The sequence below is a fragment of the Micromys minutus genome (assembly GCF_963924665.1).
Source record: "Micromys minutus genome assembly, chromosome: 1".
Classification (NCBI taxonomy): Eukaryota; Metazoa; Chordata; class Mammalia; order Rodentia; family Muridae; genus Micromys; species Micromys minutus.
Window position 1 is genome coordinate 115737926 of NC_137969.1, and position 23663 is coordinate 115761588.

Genomic DNA, 23663 nt, shown 5'->3' on the forward strand with positions numbered 1-23663 from the left:
TAAAGACACCTGTGCTAGGGAATGTTTTGTCAATACCATCCAAGCTAGAGTCATCTGGGTAAAAAGAATCACACTTGATACTATGCCTCCAGTCTGTGGGTAAGTCTTTGAGGGACAGTTTCCTTATTAATGATTGATGTGAGGGGGCTTAGGCCACTGTTGGCAGTTCCAGCCTGGATTGGTGGTCCTTGGGTGTGTAAGAGAAGTGTTTGATATGAGCCTGAAGAGCAAGCTACTAAGCAGTCTTCCTCCATGGCTTCTTCTCCAGTTCCTGCCTCCAGGTTACTGACTTGGGTCCCTGCTCTGACTTCCCTTAATGATGGATTTTATCATAATGGTTCCATTCACCCGTTGGGGCTGGTTCCACTTCTGTGTGCTTGGATGCTTCTTTTGAAGGAAGGTAACATTTACACACTCTTGATGGGAATATAGTACAACTATGGAAAAAAATAGAGATGCCTTCAGAACTATAATCCCCTAGAACTGTCTGTGAATAGGCCTATGCATCTGGGAGACACAGGTTCCCTTCTCTTCTCCTCTCCTCTCTTCTCCTCTCCTCTCTTCTCTCCTCTCTTCTTCTCTCCTTCTCTCCTCCTCCCCTCCCCTACCCTCCCCTCCTATCCTCTCTTCTTCTCTCCTTCTCTCCTTCTTTCCTCCTCCCCTCCCCTCCCCTCCTTCTCCTCTCCTCTCCTCTCCTCTCCTCTCCTCTCCTCTCCTCTCCTCTCCTCTCCTCTCCTGTCTCCTCTCCTCCCCTCCTCTTCTCTCCTCTCCTTCTCTTCTCTCCTCTCCTCTCCCAAGCCCCACAAAGTGGTGATCAGATCCACAATACAGTAATTCCTCCTCCCTGTGTCTCTTTCCCAACCCTGATCTACTCCTGCTTAGTGCTAGGCTTCTGAGCCCCCGATTTCTGTGTTATCCCAGGGAGGGTTCCAAAGGTAGAATACTTCCTGGTAGATGGTGCCTGCTATGGTTTGAAATTGTCAGCACCCAAAACCATGGATGCCACAGTATCTGGAGGGAGTGGGATCTTTGAGATGCATTGGGGTCACACCCTCACAGAGGGATTGGTGCACTGGCTTTGTAGGATATACAGGCATCATCCAGGAGAGCAGGTTTCTAGTTAGAGCAGAGCAGAACTCTTCATCTGCTCTTCCTTCTCCTCCTGTCGTGTTATAAAGCAGCATGAGGCCCACAGCAGATGTCGGCATCTTTGCTTTAATGTCCCAGGCTCCAGAACTATGGATCTAAACCAAATTCTTTTTTTTATAAAGTGCCCAGGCTCAAGATTCTGCTGTAGAACTAGACATTTTGCCACATCAGTGCCTTATATTCCTTGTCTTAGGGTGTCAGTTGCTATGACTCAAAGCAACTTAGGGAGGAGAGGGTTTATCTCATCTTATATCACTAGGTAACAATCCATCACTGAGGGAGTCAGGACAAGAACTCATCCAGGCCAGGAACCTGGAAGCAGGAACTGATGAAAGGCCATAGAACAGTGCTGCTTACTGGATTGTTCCCTATAGCTTGCTCAGTCTGCTTTCTTACACGACTCAGGACCACCTGCCTATGGTAGTACTGCCCACAGTGGACTGGGTCTGTCCATCTCTATCATTAGTCAAGAAAATACCCTGCAGGCAGAGCTTATGGAGGTATTCTCTCAATTGAGGTTCCTTCTTCTCAGATTCATCTAGCTTGTGTAACATAGACCAAACCTTCCCAGCCCACACACCAAGGCTACATTTGAGCTAGTGCTGGTCTAAGAAACTCAGCTGTTGATTCATTTGGACCTGCTCCTGATGACAGGCCACCTTATCTACAGAATAGGTTGGAATGATCCGGAGGGGGTTGACTTTTAGGCCCACAACCAGGAAGGAGAATTTTTATGCCTTGAGTTGTGCTTGTGAATTCTCAGAACCTCACACTTTGGGAGGAGATAATGGCTGAGAGAGAGAGAGAGAAAGAGAAAATTAAAAAAATTTAAAAAACTAATTTTCTTTTTGAGAGAGGGTTTTTCAACTCACTTTGTGGCTAAGAATGCCTTTGAACTTCGGATCCTTTTGTGCCCACCTTCCATGTGCTGGGGTTTCAGGTGTGTGAACCATACTTGCCTTGTGCCGTTCTGGGGATCTACCCTAGGGCCTTGTGTATGCTAGAGGTGCATGCTCTCAGCCGGGTTATACCCCAGCTAATACCCACTGGCTGTGTGTAGGGGTCAGGTGCGCTGGGAATACTTATGGTCTTCTTTGTGAAACCACAGTCCTCCTTTAGAGCCCATAGCTGTACAGAAACAGTGGTTACTTTTCCTCTAGATGAATTATTTTCATTTTGGCTCAGTGAGTTCTACTTTGAAATTTTCCCTTCCACATGCAGCCAGACTTCTGACCCCTTTATCAGATTGCACTGCCTAGGGAAATCTAGTGTTATTGACAACTCAGAACCATTCCCTGTGAAATTGCAAGGGATCATCACAAAATTATCCAATCAGAGTTCTCCTGGGTTGAATTAGTCACAGCCTTCTCCTCATACCTCTTCAGTGGCTTAGCGATGTATTCATTGTCAATCTTTTCATTTTAAATAGCAAGCTAGTTTTGAAGTAGGAATGGTTTCAACACAGGAGTAGGGAGTAGGTCTAGGTCGGTGACTTCTGGTCACATTGTTTCTCTTCTGGGTAAGGGCTATGCCAAATAGGGGTGGTTATAAAGTTGAGAAACTGTAACAGTTATGTCCCAGTGAGGCCTCCTAACAGAAAAACTCATATCTTGCTCTGGGCATGTGGGAAGCTTATGGTTTAGGGAGTTCATGGCCGTTTGCTTTTCACAAGGTCATTTTAATCAAAAACACAAGGACCTTGAGGCTTCCTTGGATCGTGTGTAGCCACTTGGGCTCTTGACATGGCCAGCAGAAATCAGAAAGCGTGTTGTTTAAGCAGCAGTGGTCACAGTGGTCACTCACAGATGGCCACATCCTGGTCCACAGAGACTGTGACTATGCCATCTCACGTGGCAATAGGGGCTTGGCAGACGAAATTCCATTTGGGTTTTGAGATAGGGAGGTGGCCCTGGGTTACCTTGCTGGACTCAGTGTAATGAGGATGAGAGGGAAGAAGGGTCTGGGGAGAGAAGAGAGGCCATGTGTAGATGGAAGCTGGGTGTGGAGAGGTGTGGCTGTGAGCCAGGGAATGCAACAGCCCCTGAGACTGAGCAGCTAAGAGAGCAGCTTCCCTAAGCTTCCAAGGGCATATAGCTCTCCAGGATGGAGACAAACACCAGAACCCCACCATTCAACTGTCAGGGTCTCTCCTTTCATTTTTAACAAGGAAGAGTCCCCCTTGGCTTGGTCATTGCTCAGAGCCTCTCTTTCCTGGCCATTATTTCTTGGTCTTTGTTCTGTAGTCTAAGAATGCAGTTTTCATTCAATAACAATCACTTTTGTTCTGTCTCCGGGAATTTGCAGCAGCAGTGGCTGCTGAGGAAACCCAGAGCTACTTAAAAGGCTACAAACAGGGAATAAAACATGAAGATGAGAAAGGTTGAAAGCAAAGTGACAGAAATGCAAATGGAGCTCTCCCTAGGGTGCAAGAAGGCCTGGGAGACATCACTGACCTCTGGGGAATAAGTAGGCTTAGACCAAAGGCATTTATTATTTTTTTTTTTTTGCTACCTGGGAGGAAAAAGAGATCCAGCTTCTAAACCCCAAGGCCTCCAGTGACTCTCCAGGTGCCTCCTTAAGATGCAGACTTCCACCCTGAGACTGATGATTCCTGAGGGTCTTTGAGTCCTGGCTTGAGACTCTCATTAGCTGCTCTAAGTATTTGCTGTGGATGATATTTTGAATGGCTGGCATAGTGGCGAGGCTTCCCACACATTAGCCCACATTTTTTCCTTCATCATCTAATAGGTCCAGTCCCATTCTCCTTATTGTACAGATGAGAAAACTGAGGCTCAGAAAATGCAGTGAAGTCTGTAGATCTGGCTCCAAAACCCACGACTGTTCACCAGGATAGTAGTTCTCAGGGTGTAGTTCCTGGACAAGCACCATCATTTTCTCAGGTGAAATCTACAGTCATTTGCACTCCTGAGATTAGCCTCCCATACACAGTCCTGCAAACAACCCCCAAAGCTTACTGGTTTATCAAATTCAACTTTGGGAGTATCCTCTCTTTGGTTTGTGTGCTGGTTTGAATATGCTTGGCCCTTTGGTAGTGTTATGATTTAGGAGGTGTGGCCCTGTTGGAATAGATGTAGCGTCGTTGGAGGAAGTGTGTTACTGTATAGGTGGGCTTTGAGGATTCCTAGTACTCAAATTCTGCCCAGAGTGGAAGAAAGTATTCTCCTGGCTGCCTGTGCTGCCTTCAGATCAAGATGCAGAACCCTTGGCACCTCCAGGCTACCATGTTTCCTGCCATGATGCTGAGGGACTACACTAATGAAACTGTGAGCCAGCCCCAATGAAATGTTTGTCTTTATAAGAGTTGTCTTGGTCATGGTGTTTCTTCACAGCAATGATACCCTAACTATGATAGTCTGTTATGGGTTTCCTATCTCATGTGAGCACCTATCACTCTAGGAACAGTATCATTTTGGCCAAGCACATCTTCAGAAGTCTTTTCATGAGGAAACTTCTGGATGGTCCATCCATCTACAGCTAAACAGCCTCCAGGCTAAGCTGATGCCTCGACCAATGTGAGAGTTGCTGGGCTGAGCTTAGTCCCATTCTATTGCCCAGTAGCCAGGGAGGGAGCAGGATATTGTCCTAGGGTAATATTGCTTTGGGTGACATGTTGTCTACAGTTAGAAAATGACAGTAGGAATGAGGATGGCAGGAGAGATTGTCCAATTTTCCAGGTAGGTCCATTCACAGAAAGAGGAATGAAGACATCTGAATATTTGGGCTATTGAGAGGGTCGATGAAGGTCAGGGTGAGAAGCTGGGATCAGGAGAGACAGAGAATAGTGTGCGGACCATCAGAGCGTAAAGTCTGCAGCAATAGGGTTTTTAGAAGCAGGTGGTCTCCAATGGCCCTGGAAGCCAGATAAGTGAGCAGGTGGAAGAGGGGTGACATATTTCATAATTGGGGCTTCAAATGGAGCTGCTTAATCTCCTTCTGTTACGGAAGAAGTCAGTGACCAAATTCCCCAGGCTTGCATTTGTTAAACAAGTGAGTAATGAGGCGTGTGAACCTGCTGTGTCTCCAGCATGCTTTATGGAGCTGTCAGGTTGTCAGCCAAGATCAATGCTCCTCAACGTACTCCCTGGAAGGTGGTTGTTGGCCTCGTCTTCTGTGATAGCAGTGCAGGTAGAAGGCATTGTACAGAAAGCGCTTAATGGGAATTTTTCTAAATCTAGGCAATAAAGAGAACGTGTTCATTCTCATTGTTCATCCCTCTTTCATAGATCACAGAAAGTGGCCGACAGAAATACAAGTAATGAAGACACTAGAGAAGCAAATGAGTTCTGACCTGAGGATTTAGGTAGATGTGTTAAGATGAATTTTGGCTCTGTATCGATGGCAAGGCTGAGGTATCTTAGAGATTAATGGTGCCTTGAAGATTACTAGGTGCAGGTGCTCAGTGAGAACCAGGACAGCAGAAAACAACCCCCAGGATGGTGCAGAATGGAGTACAAGTAGTCACAAGCAAGTACTGAGTGCACTTACACTTTTGACTTACTTGCATATGCAAGATCAGTAAGCACCATCGTCCAAGCCCTTGGCTGTTGTCAGGGCTAATATCTGCCCTAAGGACAACACTGTGCTTATGTACATATCGTTCTCGGTGTATCTACTGGATATTAAAATCCTTGTAATTATGACGTATTTGCCAAATTGGGCAAACGAAATAGCGAAGTTGATTTATGCAGAAGATAAGCCGGAAAGCAATTGTTTCCTAGACTGGAGAATTATTCAGGGACTTGGGTATTGGCTCTGTTGGTGGAGTTTCTGTGTTGCATCCCTGAGGCCCTGGGTTTGATTGGTAGCACTGTACTGTACATGACTGTAGTCCCAGCACTCAGGGGACAGAAGCAGGAGGATGAGAAGTTCAAAGTCATCCTCTGCTGTGTAGGGAGTCTGAGGTCACTGTGGAAAATTTGAGATCCTTCCCCCCCAAAAAAAAATCCCCACAAAACCAACCAACCAACCAACCAACCAACCAAACAAACAAACAAACAAACAAACAAAAAACCAATCAGTTCACCATTCAGAAGACGCTGAAAAGCTTACAAATTCTTCACTCTGTAGGAAGTGTCACTGTGGTCTCTCTTTTAATCCAGAGAGTTTAAGTTAACAAGTTAGTATCCAAGCTCGCTTTTGTCCTGTGTCTTACATAGTGCACAGAGTGTCATATGTTTCCATCTGCTTCATTTTGAATATATTTAAGTCCTATAGTTTTGAATTAAAGTGTCTTGGCATGGGACAGAGGCACCACGAGTCAGCAATTCTTGTTGGGTGAGCACTGTCTCCTGTTCCTCTCTCGGATTCTAACACGGAAGTGACACTATTAAGTTCTTTCAGCCTCTATTGTGTTGTTCTGTTCCTGTTAGAGATGTCGCAAAGGAGTTGTTTATACATGTACAGATGTGCCCAGTACCTTTACATTTGACTGTCATACTCCATTTACTTTTTCAGCTGGGCATCGAACAGTTCACTTTAGTTCTGACACTCATCAGGTTAGTGTTGAGCCCAAAGGTCAAGGACTCAATCCCACAAGACCGCCTTTCTTCTTTATCTCAGTCACCAATCACAAGCAGCAGGCTCTCAGAATAGTCACCCTTTCTCTCCAAACAAGGGACTCACCTTAGCCTTTTTTTTTTTTTTTTTTGGCTTGATAATTTGCTAAAACAGCTTGTAGAACCTAGGAAAATGCTTGCTGACATTTCTCAGTTTGTTCCTTGCAGAGGATAGAAGTGGACACACAAGGCAGGTTATGTGTAAAGCTGTGCAGAGCTTCCATGATTATTCTAAACACACTACCCTCCAGGGACCTGCTCCCACACAGTAGCGGGTCACTCTGGAGCTGCCCACAACATGGACATGATTTAGTATTAACTCAATCCCCTATGTCTTATCAGAAGTCAGAAGTGCACAGTGGGATGAACAATTTCTGGCTTGTAAGTTGACTTTACATTCTGATGACCCAGACTGACATCAGCAGAACAAAGATGCTTATCACTCAAGAAAGCTCTAGGGATTTAGTATCTCTGTCAATGGCTAAAATAAGAGCAACGGAGCTTCCAAGTCCCTCTGGGGCTCAGGAAGTTACAAAGGTTTCAGAAGCTGCTGGGAAGCAAGGGCAGAGACCATTTTCTGTAATTAACAGTACCATAGAAGCCAATTCTAAGCCAATATTGTGGACACTTCATAAGGTACACAGAAGCTTTGGTTAATATGCATGGCATCATGGTACAGGTGCCCAGTGCAGTCAAGTGCTATAAAAATGCTGACTGAACCTGTAATTGTTTCCTGAAATGAATAGAGTGCTCCTCAGCTCTGGTGGGGACTGGACTAACCTAGCTTGCTTCTCACTTCCAGGGATTTTTATTCAGTTGGTCCAGGTTATAGTCCAGTGTTGGGATTCTCAACATTTTAATAAGAGGTAATATAATGAATATAATATAAATGTTATACTAGTTAATACATAGCATAATTTTGTTCACAATATAATATATAATGTCATTATATACAATGTTATACAATATAGATACATATTTTATGAATAAATTATATAGCATATTACCTCTTATATATAATACTATGTTTCTTTCATTATAGTTCTATGTACTGAACAATGTTATACCATATTAATACATATAATAATCCTATATGATATAATGTATGTGATATAAGAATATGTAGCCCTGCCCAGTATAACTATAACTATTGCACAATAAGTGAATATATTCTTATTAATATACATATAATACATTAACATGTTTTACTAAGCTCACTGTTATGATTGGAATCTTAAATGTTCCCCAGAGGCTCATTCATTGAAGGTTCCCGGGCTGTGAAGATGCTGTTGGGAGGCAATGTGAACTTTTATAAGATGGAGCCTATGGAAGGAAGTTAGGCCATTAGGAGTGTGTCTTTCAAGGGGATCATGGAACTTAAGTCCTTTCCTGTCTTTTTGTTTTTTGGTCACCATGAAGGAAACAGCTTTGCTCTATCACACACTCTCTGCCACACTGCTCACCTTCCATAGGCCTCAGACAATGGAACCAACCACCATGGACTGAAGCCACAAAAAACATGAGCCTAAATAAACCTTTTCTCCTTTCAAGTTGGTATTCTCAGGTATTGTGAAACAGTAGTAGAAAACGACTTATGGACCATGTCCCAAGCATCATTTCAGCATTGTTATAGTTTGAAGGTGTCCTTATGCTGGAAATTAAATCTCTGAGGTTGTTTATGACTGGCATCTAGATGTTGGAGTCTTTGGGAGGTAATTTAGATTGGGTGATGTAATCATTTAAATATGCTTGGCCTAGGTAGTAGCACTATTAGGAGGTGTGGCCTTGTTGGAGCAAGTGTGTCACTGTGTGGTTGGGCTTTGAAACACTCCTCTTAGCTGCTTTGAAGAGCTAGTCTTCTAGGCACCATCAGACTATGTAGAGCTATCAGCTCCTCCAGTATCACGTCTGCCTGAATGTTGCCATGCTTCCTGCTATGGTGATAATGGTGATAATGGTGATAATGGATTAAACCTCTGAATCTGTAAGCCAGTCACTATTAAATATCTGCCTTTATAGGTGTTGCTATGGTCATGGTGTATGTTCAAAGCAATGGAAACCCTAACTTAGACAGGTGAGGTCACAGAAGTGAAGCCTTCATAATACAGTTAGTGGCTTTAGAAGAAAAGGAGAAACCTAGGCTAGCAGCTTGCTTCATTGTCCTATTTGATGCTCTCTTCCATGTCCTGATGCAGCAAGAAGACTATGACCAGATGTTGAACAGATGTATGGGAATTGGGTTTTCAGCCTCTAAAGTTATGAGCCAAATAAACTTCCAGGTTCTGGCATCAGTAAACTTTAGAGCACTTGTATAGCATAAATGAGGCTCTTGGGTCCACGCAGAGCAGTGCAAAGACAAACAAACAAATAAACTTCAGTTCTTCAAACATCGCTAGGCTTCAGATATTACAGCAATGGAAAATGAAGGCAAACATATTGATGATAGTGAAATAATATGTTTTTATTTTATATTGTCTTTAGAAATTGGGTCTGTGCTTTAGACTTACAGCACATGGCACCTCAGCCTGGCATTATGCCAAAGACTCCACCACTATATGTGGCTTGTGATCCTCGCATAGACAGCAGGGGTCTAACTAAATAAAGCCAAATCAATATATGTTTAGGCAACCATGGTGAATGGCTATGGATCGGATCAAAGCTATCCCAGAGAATTCTAACTATCTGACTTTCCTTGGGTGTGGTAGGGACTACTCCAACTTGTCTTTTTAAGCTTAGTAATTAGATGTGGTCATTAAGAGTTGTTAAACTCAATTTAGTCTTAAATATTGATACTGAGCATATGCAACTTGTGTCAAAGCACTGAAAGTGAATGAATCTATTGACCCACAGTAGAGAGTAAATGATATAGAAGATGCATTTTACCCAGTCTCTGTAATCTTAAGCTCAGAGCCTGGAGGAAGAGGCTCAAGGGTCTCAGGGGAAGAGGGAAGAGCTGGCATTAGACAATAGCCTGATAGTATATTTGACTTTGATTCAGAACTTCCTACAGATGTTCCTGAAAACAGCTGGCTTGACTGTAGACCACAGCATCTGGATACACATAAATGTTACACTTATACTGCACTGTGGTTTGTTTAATGTGCAACAGCCTATGTCTACAAAAAGATGGGTGTATTTTAAACTAAAAATACCTATTGCCAAAAATGTGTGAAATACAAAGTGATCACATGCTATCAGAGAAATGATGCCAAGAGACTGGCTTGTCCCAGGGCTGTCAAGTCTTCAGTTTCTGCCAGGTGACATGAGCTGAGGTAGGATAAAATGAGGTGTGTCTGTACTCAGTTCCACACATCACTGACTCTGAACTATACTATGCTTTTCTTTGGGATTCTCTTAGATTTCTTGGGGGGTAGTTTGTCCCCCAAATCATAAATGATAGATTAAGCCCAAGGAATGCCACTTGGCTTTATATTCCAAAGGGCCTCCTTCCCTAGAGCTAGCTGAGGTCGGGCAAGGAGGAGAAAACTACAGCTTAACCATTACTTTTTTTCTCAACCTGAACCATTTGGTAGTAGCTCTTTTCCTGGCTTGAAGGGTAGCCAGAAGGCTCTAGTTTGCAGGAGAGAACTTGGTACACAGCACTGAGCACTGGACTTGCAGATGACAGCAGACTGTGTCACCTGCAGTGGACAGCAAGTCTTCTTCCCTCTGCTGAAAAGAACTGCAAGGCCCCTGGGACTTTGCCCCATGCCTAATGTGTAAACAGCAGCTTGTGCTTGGGTTTGATGACTCTGGTTGTCCCTGGTGTCATTTGTCGTTCCCAGTGTTAATCAAGGTAGCTGCCCTCCGTGCAGTAGGTTAAGAATTACAGTGACCCAAGAGGCCTCTGAATTTTAAGATTTCACTTTTCTGGCTTATTTAATTTACATAATTATTTGTTCAGCATGTGTGTATCCCTTATTTGGTTGTTTTATACTGAATAATGTTTCCTGGCAAGTCCCCAAATGCTAGCCCCTCTGCTTGCTTCTGCAGTCATTGTCCCCATAGCAATAAGTAACTGACTTTTCGGGCTGTCTGCCCAGCATTCAGATAAGTCCAAGGCAAGCTTTCTGAGCTGCTAAACAGATTTAGACTCCTAAAACTGTTTGAGGGAACAGCAGTTCTCCTGTTTTATTAATTCTATTAAAACCACACACAGGATAAATAGTAAGGTTTCCTTAGCTCAGAGGAGCAAGACAACTTTCTCCATATGAGGATTTGATGAGCCTCCAGTGTCTAGCAATACAGAAATATCCTTATGCACTCTCATCTACTGTGAACTGGTTGTTCTTGTATCCAGGCTATCATCTGCCCACACCAAACCCAGCAAAAGAAATGTTCATTATCTCTTTACTCCGTGATCGCTCTATCTGCCAGAGCCACAGAGACAGGAAGCCAGAAATACTCCTGCCTTCCAAGAGTGCAGCTTTCTCTCCCTCTCCCTCCCTCCCTCCCTCCTTCCCTCCCTCCCTCCCTCCCTCCCTCCCTCCTTCCCTCCCTCCCTCTTTCCCTCCCTCCCTCTCTCTATCTCTCCCTCCTTCCCTCCCTTCCTCTCTCTCTCTCTCTCTCTCTCTCTCTCTCTTCTCTCTCTCTCTCTCTCTCTCTCTCTCTCTCTCTCTCACACACACACACACACACACACACACACACACACCCCACATACACCTGAAGTTGAGATCAGGGCTATAGCAGAGGTAGGAACCATGAATTGTTTTCCACCACAGAACAGTTATTTTTTTTAATCCAACTGCATCCTTTTAATGGTTAACCAGCATCTCTGCCATCTGCTCCCCCACATCATTCCCTGGCTCTGGCAAGAATGAAGCAATAAATTTGGTTAGGTTTCAAAGAAGGATTACTGGTTAAATCTGCATGCACAACAAATGGAAGCCGGTGTTATAGGTCAGAGGGACCCCACCCATACACAGTACCTGTTATCATACAGGCCCTGGGCAGAAAGTGATAACCTTTTGGTGAGTGATAAAGGCAAAAATAAGGCATGGGGCAGGAGGTGACTGAAGAAATATGATGTTCAAGGACATAAGGGACTTTTCTTACTACAACATATAGACTTTGGAATGACCTGAGTTTTCAGCAACAGATGAGTGGATAAAGAAAATATGATCCGTACACAAAGAACATTATTCAAACATAAATACATATAGCCAAACATCGTGTAAAAGGATTCAGATAACTTTAAGATGGGCAGGAAAACAAATCTTTATTCAGATCCCTGTTCATATTCTCAGAGGTGGACATCAGGGGTGAGCTACCTCTCAAGCTGACCTGCCATTTTGTTTATTCCTGTTCAATGTAAGCACCACATGTGGAACCAGGGTTTTATAGATCTATCTCAGGCCAGTAGTGTTCAAGACAGCAGCAAACATCTTAGGTTCACCTTGGCTTTTCCAGATCACTTAGTACTAAATAGAGAATGTAGTCATTATGGTAGGGGGAAAGGAGCCAAGGAAGGATGAAGTCAGAAGAAAGAAGACAGTATAGCTCATAAATGAAAAGAAGGAAGGAAGGGAGAGGAAGGGACAGAGGATTTAAGGAATTGTGGTGGGGCATCTTGTAAGTGTGGCCAGGAGGGTTGGAGCTAGTTTAAACAAGGACAGGTAGAAAAGATTAGACAACCTTTTTTTTTTTTTTTCCAGTAAAAATACTTGCAAATTAAATGTAAGGAAACACAAGAAAGTTTATTCATCACAATCAAGTACTCTTTATTCCAAGCATGCAAGGATGGTTTAACACATGTAAATCAAAATTGCAACAGCTCATATAGTGGACTCAAGAACAGAAATTACCTGGGTATTTCAACAAATGTAGAAAAGGCTTTCTACAAAGGTAAGCATTTCTTCATGATAAAAGCCCTGGAGAACCTTGAAATACAAGGGACATACTTCAGCATAATAAAGTCTGCATATGACATATCCATAGCCAACACTGTATTAAAGGGAAGAAACTCAAAGCATTTCTATTAAAATCTGAAGTAAGATAGAGGTACCCACTTTTACCACTATTTTAACATATAGTCCGGGAATCTTAGCTTGAACAGTAAGACAGGAGGCACCAAGGAGAGAGATACAACTAGAAAGAAGTTAAACTATCTGTTTGCAGATGATATGATTTTATACAGGAGATCTCATAGACTCTACCTGAAAATTCTTTTAACACTGTAAAATGGCAGCATATAAAATCATCATGTAGAAATTCATTGTCCTCCTGACTACCATGAACAAACATGCCAAAAGAAATCAGGAAATTGTATTTACAATAGCCATTGTAAACGTAAAATAATGGGAAATAAATCCAACCAAGGAAATGATAAACTCTATAATGAAGACTTCAAAACATCCCAGAGAGGCCCATTTCTCAAGAGAGACATGGAAGAAGATACCGAAAGATGGAAGGATCAATACTGCAAAGATGGCCATTTTAACCAGAGATACTCTAAAGATTTAATTAAGTCCCCATCAAAATGCCAACATCATTCTTTCTCAGATACTCAGAGATTTTTAAAAATTCATTCAGAAACAAAATGCTTAGATGGCCAAAGCAATTCTGAACAAAGAGCAATGCTGGTGGTATCAGCATACCTGGTCTCAGTTATGCAGTGGGGCCATAGGATAAAAGCAGTGTGTTGAGAGCCTCTGTATCTGTTGACTAGTATTCATGGTACTGATAGACACTCTACAGGTAACCAAGAGAGAAAGGTAAGGAGCACTCTAGCTACAAATCCTGCAATCTACAATGTTATTCTGCCTGGATGATATGCTGGTGTAATAGTGGCACACATGTAGGTGTAACCAAGCACTATTTGATTAGGTTTAAGGACCACTCCACAAGATGAAACCCATCGGGATGGAACCCTGACACTGCTCAGGTGGCCAAGAACTTGAGACTAAATAGGTTATGGACATAGAATGAAAACCAAATACTATTGTTCTGTTAAAAATATAATAATAAAATGACTCCTGACAATATTCTGCTATATTCATAGATGAGCGTCTTGCTCAGACATCATCAGAAATGTTTCTATTTACTGTAGATGGAAACTAATACAGAGACCCACAACTAGACAATGTGTAGAAAGTAAGATACTTTGGAACACTTAGTCCTAAATGGGATGTCTTTATCTAAATACTCCCCTCAGGGCTTAGGGAACTGTAGAAGAAGAAGTGAAACAGTGGTAAGAGCTAGAGAAGATGGAGGTAATAGTGCTTAGAGGGGGAAGTGGATGGATATGACCTCACATCCCTAACCAAGAAGCTATCTCTAATTGGCATCTGTGAGCAAAAAATTAGTTCTCCCCAGTAGAGTCTCTCTGGGTGTGTTAATCATGCTTAAGGAGGACCCCATACTAAAAAGTAGATGGTTAACACAAAATGAACTCACGGGTATTTCTGGAGATCTATTTGTCTTATGGTACTTCGTTTGTGTAGTTTTTTTTTTTTTATCTTCACTGGTCTTTTGTATTTATATTATAACTAAATTTTGTGTTTTTAAGGGTTTGTTTTTGGATTTCTTGTCTTTTTTCTTTTCTTTTTTTAAAATTCTGCTTGTAGGGATAATCTCTTATGTACCATGTGAAGGACTGTCCACAAAAGGCAGGAAGTGGAAGGTGAGAGTTTCGGTAGACAGGTCCAAACTGTGGGGGATATCTGAATGGGAAGATTCGCCCCGACCTCGGAGGAAGTTGAATGTATAAAACCGAGGAGAAGTAACAAACAGAATAGTTTAAACAGATCAAGCAATTTACAAGCTAGTCAGGGAAAAAGTCCAAACTTAAGTCCTAAGCACTGTATGTAAATACGCTTCCGAGTCATTATTTGGGAACTGGGGTGCAGGTGGAAAAGCATGAGGCTACATTTGTTTATTTTGTTTTGTTTTCTTGTCCAGTTTGTCTGTTTGAGAGAGAAAATGAGAGAGAACGAAGTTGGATAGGTAGAGTGTGGTGCAGGAGGATCTGGGAGGAGATTATGTTGTGTGAAAAATTATTTTTAATAGAAAAGAAGAAAAAAGAACAAGAGGTCTTTTCTATTCATAAATATAATAGAGGATTGATGTCTAAAGTGAACAGAGATTAAAACACTAAATGATGCAGAAACAAACAACCCAACTCAAAATATGGGCTAGGGAGCTAAGTAATGTTCTCAAAAGAAGAAATACAATGTTCAATAGATATTTTTAGAAATGTTCAGTATTCTTATTATGGATGTACAGATTAAGTCTATTCTGAGATTTTTACTTCACCCTTGTCAGAATGATTGTCACCAGGACAACAAATGACAATTAATATGGGTGAAGATATAGGACAGAAGAGCTTTATTTTCTGCTGGCAGAATAACCAGGTATGGCCATCATAGACTTCCATAGAGATATTTCCCTAAGATAAACATAGAACTTCTGTATGACCCAGCTGTACCACTCCTGGGCATCTATTCAAAAGACTACATCTTACTGCAGAGATACTTGTTCATCCATTTTTAGGGTTGGTCTATTCACAACAGCAAGGAAATGGAATCAGCTTGGGTGTCTTTCAACAGACAAATGGATAATAAAAATGAAGCGCGCTCACACACACACACACACACACACACACACACACACACACACACACAAAATGGAATTTTATTTAACCATAAAGAAAAATGGAATCATGCAATTTTCAGGTAAAAGGAAAGAGCTAGAAAATATTATATTAAAGAGGTAGCCCAGGGTCAGAGGAACAAACACTACACACTCTATCTTATATGTGTCTCTTAGCTTCTAATATTTTCTTTATGCGTATTTCTGTGGGGTAGAGGGAAGGCAGATACCATGAAACTAGAAAGGAGTCTATGTTGTGGGAACAATTTCTCTAAGGTTTCTGTACTGTACTTAACATTCATAAAATCTTGATCGGTTGGATCTGTGAAAGATCTTAAATTCTTAATTATGTTCTAGGAATTGCTGTTCAGAATCACTTCTTAATGTAGTTTCTGGCTGCTGATGTTACTGAAGATTAGGCCATCCTGGTTTTTGTTTGTGAATGAGTGTGGATGCATGTGTTGAGTGTGTGTGTGTGACTGTATGTTTGAATGTGTGCCAAGCTTCCTAAACTAGTGCACATTTGAAATGCAGTTGGCCTTCGGTAGCTGCAAGTTTGGAGTCGTGAATTCTAACTGTGGAAAGAAAAGCCTTTGTAAGGAGTAGTACGTTTCTGAAACACACAGACCTTTCCTTTTGGTCACCCCTAACAACACAGAATGGCAACCACTTATGCGCTGACATTAGGTGTAGTGAGGGAGCTGGAGATGATGGGCTGGTCTTTAGTTTATGTGTGGGAACTGTGCAAGTGCTCCCCGCTCTGTACGAAAGGCTTAAACACCCGAGGGTTCTGGCATCCCCAGAGTTCTAGGACCAGGTTCCAAGACACAACCGTGCAGGAAACCAATGTGATGTGTGACAGTCCCGAAGTTCCATAATCTGGTGTGTGTTATAAGTGGGGACGACGATGGTGGCAAGTTCTCCAAGAGACCTTGGTCATGTTCTCAGGGGAAGGGGCGGCTGGGATGGCAGCTCTGAGTGGAACACAGCTCATTGTGTAAAATCGTGGCTTCCCACCTGTTGGCTCTCCCTCAATTTCCATTTGTTTTCCCTGCAGACAAACATCTTTCCCTCTGTATCTCCGTGGGTATGGGAAGGGGACTCCAATGCCTTCTACGTTATTTGTTTAAAAAGGACAGTGGGGTCATTTTGATAGCATCCTTGCTGCTTAAAAAAAATCTAGTTTCTTAGAGTGAAGGAGAAATGGTCAAGGGTGTGTTTCTGAACACGGGGTTGTACCCCCCCCCGCCCCCATGGTCAATGAATACAGGCAGGAGGGAGCAGCTGGTAGAGACCAACTTCAGTGCTGAACAGATCCACGTTCTCATAAACAATAAAGCATCTTTGGGTCTGGAAGGGGAGGGGGAACGGAAAAGGAGAGGTGGAGACGTGGGTGAGCTTGCCTGTGCATCTGGGAACCAAGCCTAACAGAGAATTAAAACTTAGTGAACCAGAAAAAAGGGAGCTTATAGCTCATACAATGGGGGTTTCTGCTTCTTTACTTGGAGTGCAGCTACCTGATAGCCCCATCAGGTAGCCCCGCCCCCGGGAGGGCGGGACGACGGCTTTCAGCAAACCTTGTTCCATTTTCTTTTTCTGAGTTGTGGCTGTACGGGCGAGACCTTAGCAGAGCAGAGATCACCAGAAAAAAAATCTGAAAACAAGGTGACTCCCCATAGATTTTTAGAAACTACTAATTCTTTCTGCCGCCCGTCTTTTGAGTAAGATGCTGTTTCATGCAGGATAAAAGCCTCCATTAGAGCCGCCATCTTTCATTTCAGCACTTACAATCCTTCTAAGAAAGGCTCCCTGCACAGCATTGCCTGGTATTTTTATGCGGTAGGTGCTGATGAGTAGGGTGTGGGTTACGCAAAGGTGAGTGGGGAGAGCCACTGGAACCCTGGTGTTAGGTGTGAACAGTCAGTAAGGCTTACCTCCTTTCCTTCTTCCACAGAACGAGAACTTGGGTTGGTCCTCCTCACAAAGGGGATAGGAGTAGTTCAGAATAGAAGAACCCTTTGCCACAAGGGCTATGTCCACAAACAGCTTTCTGATGTCCTCTCCTACAGAGAAAACAACTTCAGCATGTTGTGTCTCCCCTGCAGGGAGGCCACTCAAGGCTCAACAACACTGTTTCTAGCATAAGCTTTCACCTGTTCAGGATAAGGCAGCTCATTGGTTACCTTTCTCTCTTGATGCTCAGGACATGGCAATATCAATGTCTACGTGTCTGGCCTTTAGAGTTCCTTAGTCGCATACTGACGTTTATCTGCTATGACAGCAGCAAGTCTGCATAGTCCCACTACTGTTGTGTGGCGGATGCTGCACACGGCTCCCCAGGGAATTCCAGCGAGCTCAGCAGACAGTGTCCGTTTCTTCCTCGCCCCCTTTCTTGTCTTTTGTCTTTCACCCATTCCCCTTCTGTTTCCCCACCTATAGCATTTCTTCAGATGCTGTGAGTCCAGATAGTGTGCAGAGTTATAGAAGACCCAGTCCCACGAGAGTTCGAGGTCTTTGAGAGCACTCCTCTCATTTCTCTGGAATGACTCTGGGTGCCTGCTTCACTGAATGTTTCTGCTCCGTTGTGAAAATACCGGTCTTCCACAAAAGGGGACACATTAGTAGCTATGACAAACTTACTGGTTTATTATAATGGCACAGGCAACCAAGAAACTACCAGGAAGTGTTTGGCCTCACAGCCTGGGGTGGAAAGAAAAATTTGGTCCCTCTTTTTTGTTTTCCCAATTTGTAAGAACGCCTATCAGTTGCTTGGGAAGCAAACTAATGTGAGTAACAGACCATGATGTGAGTAGAGCAGATTTGTTTGTGGCAAAGGTAATAAGCAAGCCTCTTGTCTGTGTAGCAACCTTCCTCCCTCCCTCCCTCCTTCCCTCCCTTCCTCCTTCCCTCCCTCCCTCCCTCTTTACCTCCTTCCCTCTTTACCTCCTTCCCTCCCTCTTTCCTTCCTCCGTCCCTCCCTCCCTCTCTTCCTTCCTTCCTTTTCTGTTTATGGTGCCCAGGAGTTGACAGTGTTGAAATTAGTATCTGGATCCTCGTTAATACAAAAGTCCAGCACTTCATGACCATGGGGATTAACTAGAGAGGACATGTGAAAGGCAAAGGTAGGAGAGTTGGCGTAGCCTGCTGTGCTAGTGAACATTCTATGTGCAGAGGCGGGAGGCTCTGCTATGCCTCAAGTCAAGGCAACCCCATCTACTTACTCAGAATGATGCCGAGTCTAATGTTGAGATTTGGTTGGATCTGTTTGGAACACTGGTCAATGGACAGGCCAAAATCCTGTAAGGGATCTGCCAAAGAGGACGTGGGGCTATTACTCATGAGCACACTGCAAACTCATCTGCAAAATATGCACTAATGATTTTTTCAGGATTTACTAAAGTGCCCAATACTTAAAAATGCCTGGAACATTTCAGCAGCCCCCCCCCCCCCAATCTGTCCACAGTAACTGTCATGTTCACTCTGACAACCACAGTGACGTCTGACAGGGCCACAGTGACAGATGACAAGCTTCATACTTACTATTTTCATCATTGCTTACGTTTAGCCCCTAACCGTAATCTTGCTGACAGAGGGAGACTTGTGTAGATTCTCAGCTGCAATGCATCTTTACAATTCTGCTTTACCTATGGCATCCTATCCCATCAATGCACCTCCCCTGCCCTCACCCCCACCCCTGTTCTGCTCTGTGCAAGGAAGGCATGTGCTAAACAGTCAGGGCTAAAGAGAATGTGTTTCCCATGTAATGTTTGTTTATTCAAACAGCTCCTTATGAACCAGAATAAAGAGCAGAAAGAGCCTACTGCCCCTACCCTGAGCCAGGTGGCAATGTGTGGTGCACACACACATACACACATGCACACACACACACACACACACACACACACACACACACACACACATGAAAGCTCCAGCCCTTTGATTCCTTTGTATTTTATTTGTTTCTTGCTAATTCTTGCCTTTTGTGAAGTTTCCCTCATAGTGTTGAGAATAGTCGTTTATTTTTGGAATTCTACTCTTCAAACTGTGTAGTGATGTCTAGTCATCCTTCAATATCCAAGAGGAAAGCATCAGGACACTTAATACCAAATCCATGGATGCTTCAGTTCTTGATATAAAACATCTTATTTTCATAGAATCTATGCAATCCTCATGTGTGTGTGTGTGTGTGTGTGTGTGTGTGTGTATTCATTTTTAAAATATATGTGTGAATATCTACATGTATGTATGTATACGCATAGGTACCTGTGGAGACCAGAAAAAGGAGTTAGATTACAGACAACTGTGAGCTGTCCTATGCGTGCTAGGAACTCAAAGTGGCTTCTGTACAAACCCCTTTAACTAGTGAATCTCCTCCCCACAGTATTTAAAGTCACTTCTAGGAGACTTGCAGTAGGTGTTAAGTGTGATGCAGTTGAGTGATACAAGACAAATGTAGTGTGAATCGTCTTACACGGTTTTGTTAAAAAAACACAGGAAGCAGTCTGCACATGCTCAGAATACGCATAGTCAAATACTTTAGGTCTGATTTTGGTTGCATCTGAGGCTGTGTGACTGTGGATATAGAAACCCAGCTGTATCGCTTGGTCATTTGCTCTGTGCCTTAACCCTGTAGCACCTAATGCAAACTCAGACTTAAGGCAGGAACCACTTTTGGGTCTTTTATTTTTATTTCCCTTCGAATTGCGCTTCTCACTGGGCTTGAGGGAGGAATGTCATCTTGAGCTGAGAACTTCCTAAGAATTTTCAGCCTCTGTCCCCAGACTCCCCGTTACTCAGCCCATCTGACAGATAGGCACCCCACAGACACACATAATGAATGAGTTTGGGTTGTCCATTAAGTTAGCCACAGCTCAGCTCCGAGTGCAGCCCCTGTACTTTGCTTCGTGTGGCTGCCGCCCGTCTACAATCACTCCGCAGTTAGGGGGGCCAGGGAGAAATGGAAGCTGGAGCCACGCTTGCTTATCAACACTTTTCAGTGGTGCTTGGTTCCAATAGATACTTCTCTTACACCTACCTGGAACCAGCCAGGCCCAGTTCTGTGGGTTCCCAGACCTCTGCCCAATAGCACCTCAGATGTGATTACTATTCTCCTGTCTTGGACCACAGGGTCTGTCTTCCAAATATTCAAGTTTTCATCCCACCAGCTTTTGCCCTTAGCTCTCCCAGCCCTTGGGAATGCAACGCTAATTCACTGTCATTTTGCTTTTTTGGTTTCTCTTGGTTTTCCATTCAGCTAATTAACATACTGTGTATATTAAACTTAAGTGATCAGTTATTACTTTCCCTATAGCAGCCATTAGTCTGTGGCTTGAGGAGGATCAGGAAACACATGGTCCTAGGAACTGAGATATGGCTCAGTAGCAAAATCACAGTTATGAAAATGAATTTATGCCTGGAGGTTCCTAAGACCAACTTCAGAAATATGTGTTTTCCAATGGTCATGGCCCACAGGTTGAGAACCTTTGCTCTATAGGCTCCAGACCGGTAGAATCAGGAAGAATCTGGGAAACAGGCATGACTCTTCCTCCCTTTACAGACTGCGGCATAGAGACTCAGAAAGGTTGTATTAGCTCACCTACATCCCTGCATGGAAAGTGTAATCTCAGCATTAGCAAAAGCACAAACAAAACCACATTGCTGCTTAGTAAGTATTATATATTGGAATCAATAAGTAAGTCCTAAAATATGAATGATAATTTCATTTTTAAGACTGCCTGGGACGTTTTCTGTGTAGGTATATGGCATTGGGTACTGCACTCTTTCCTGTACCTGCTTTCTGCTGTGGGTTTCTAGGTGATGCTGCAGACAGTGTTATGACCATCCGCATACTAACCTGAGAGGTGCATTGTTGCCTCTGATCCCTGTGATGGCAACGGCCCCTAGACGACTCCATCCTGACATATCTAACACAGGCACCATTCTGATTGGGTTGCTCCCAAATTTACTTAGGGAAACCGTCCCTTTTCTGAAGCTCTTCTGACTTTTTTTCTGAACATTTTTATGCTGTCTCAGGACGTCTTTCAGACTGTTAAACAGTGGTGGGCTGAAGGGTGACTGCTTGGGCTAACACTTAGTACTCAGTATTGATAGAAATAGAGGCCACTTACCGATAGATGTTTAGGAAAGTGCACCCTCAAAACTGTGCGTTCATTTAAATTGCCATCTGAGGCAAAATGAGCAAAGGTATATATTGCACAGTTAGCAGTTACAGAATTCCAGGGTGTGTTTATCATCAATATTTTAAAACCATACACAGGGTAAACTAAAGGAGGAGAAAGAAATAAAGCCTTTTCCTGAGATTAGAAAAATAATTTTAATAAGAGACAAAGTCACAAAGGAATCAGTAGGTTGCTTGTCTCTCCTTTCTCTAAGGAAATGTATATGGAAACAGAAAGATTATTTTAAAAGTACTTGGGGAATTTTCTGAGCTCCCTTGGCAATTTTCTCAAGTATTCATGCAAGAGTGATGCCTTTGATTGCAGTCATGAGGTCTACAGGAAAGCTATGCTAGCTCTAGGAAAGATGACGTCACTTCCCTCAAGTCTATCCTCACACGGATACCCTGTATTTTCTTATTTTTCCATTTGGGTGGTTAGCATGCTCTGAGTTATGTGTATTCTACATCCCACCATTCCTCTACTAGACATGAACTCTCAGAGCCAGGAGCATCTTGTCTTCATATTACACTAGCTCCTCTGTCACTGCTGAAGGAAGGAGCACTGTAGGCTATTTGGGATAATGCCATTGAGAACCTTAAGGCTGAACAGCTTTTCCTCATGGCTATCGTCACTTAGTGTCATATAATGTTTATAGACCATAGGATGGCAACCAGCACCTCCAGTTTCCATCCTTGTGATAGCAGCATCCCCGTGACAATCCACACTGTGACGGAAGTGCTGACACTGACCACCTGTAGGAGCTAACTTACCCCCAGTGAAGAGGCATTGGCTTTAGGCACCACTTTCCTATGGACAGGGACCTTTGCGGGCCAAGGAAGGGAGTGGGGATGGGGGCTGTAGAGGAAGCAGAATGAGTGAGGTGGACTCAGGGAAAGATGTAGGAGCATGGAGGAAGCCAGGGCTGAAAGGGATGACTAACCCAAAGCCACATGAAAGCTACTCTCCTATCCTACAGCCCAAGTTAAAGAAATAAGTGGAGGGATGGTAGAACACATGGGAAAGGAAAAAGAGGGGAATACTGAGGTTACAGCATTAATTAGGGATGGAAGGGAAGTGAGGTAGAGGGAGGACGATGGGCAGGTTAACCAAACCAAATGGGGGAAAAACCAACTTATGGATGTAAGGAAAACCTCCTTAGAATGATTAATCAGGGAATCCTCAGAGGCCTCCCAAACAGTGCAGGTTTTGTCATTGCTCTTTTTACCCATCATGTCTACATGGTAGGACCCTGTTGCTAATGATATCACACACTCTGGCTACAAGACATAGAGAAATTAGTCCCAAACTGTCCAGGGAACATGCTTCCAGTTTGCTGGCTTTCTTAGTCCTGGCTGATGGGGAAGAGAAAAAAAACATCGGTATCTTACCCAGCACTGGAAGCATAGATGGCAATACTGAGCTGCCAGGTAAGGTGTGTTCACTGCAGTAATGGTGGTACAACTGTACAGGGTGACTAACTACTTTCTGATTGGATTTGAAGGGTGCTTCACAAGGGAGCCTCCTTGGTCATGTATTCCTTGTCAAAAGCTGGTGGCTTGGGAGATTTTAGGCCTTGGTGTAGAACTGGTTTTTAGAATTCTCCTAAATGATGACACTGTCACGTTGTCCTCTAAATATTTATGTTTACAACCATAGACCTGGGCTGTTCTCAACTCAGAGAGCTTTGTTCTGCTGTGAAGAGGAGTCAGTGAAGATACGCAGAACTGAAGTGCACAAAAGACTGAGGGTTCAGCTCTCACTGGGGCATCTATAGTGACCCCACCGCCACTAAGGCTCAGGGAAGATCAAGGGAGAGGGAGCATGGAGAATGTAAGGATTCAGTTGGTGGGGTGGAGTGTTGTGAACTCCGGTTCTAAACACGGCATGGCAATTGCATTCGTGAACTTACAGCTGCTGCAGTTACCTGCACAAGATCTATACAAGACCGAGCTTCCTCAAATCCCAACATAGACGAGGTTGATGATCTCTAGGGTCCACTCTACAGAGAGGAGGGAGAGGGCAGGTAGTCATTGAGGGACAGAGAGTCATTCTTTATTAAATGTTGGTCACTGCACTGGTAGGTTTTTCATGCTCCTGTGGTTGACCCACATACACGCAGAAGTGGGCAGCACACACATTAAAGCACAAATTGGTAGAACATGGGGAG

At 43.4% G+C, this 23663-nt stretch overlaps 1 protein-coding gene across 4 annotated transcripts in view; it reads right to left on the reverse strand.

Moving 5' to 3' along the window:
- LY86 (lymphocyte antigen 86) overlaps positions 1-23663 on the reverse strand; it is a gene marked incomplete at its 5' end in the record, with an annotated part of 58876 nt that overhangs the window by 9365 nt on the left and 25848 nt on the right. For 3 of the 4 annotated variants that reach the window (XM_080918114.1, XM_080918112.1, XM_080918113.1), the window contains 2 exons: positions 17252-17380; positions 18539-18625. The exons of the other annotated variant lie outside the window; for it this stretch is intronic. In XM_080918114.1, the coding sequence (XP_080774240.1) occupies positions 17252-17380; positions 18539-18625 (216 nt within the window). The remainder of the gene's footprint in view (positions 1-17251; positions 17381-18538; positions 18626-23663) is intronic. 4 annotated transcript variants of the gene reach the window in all.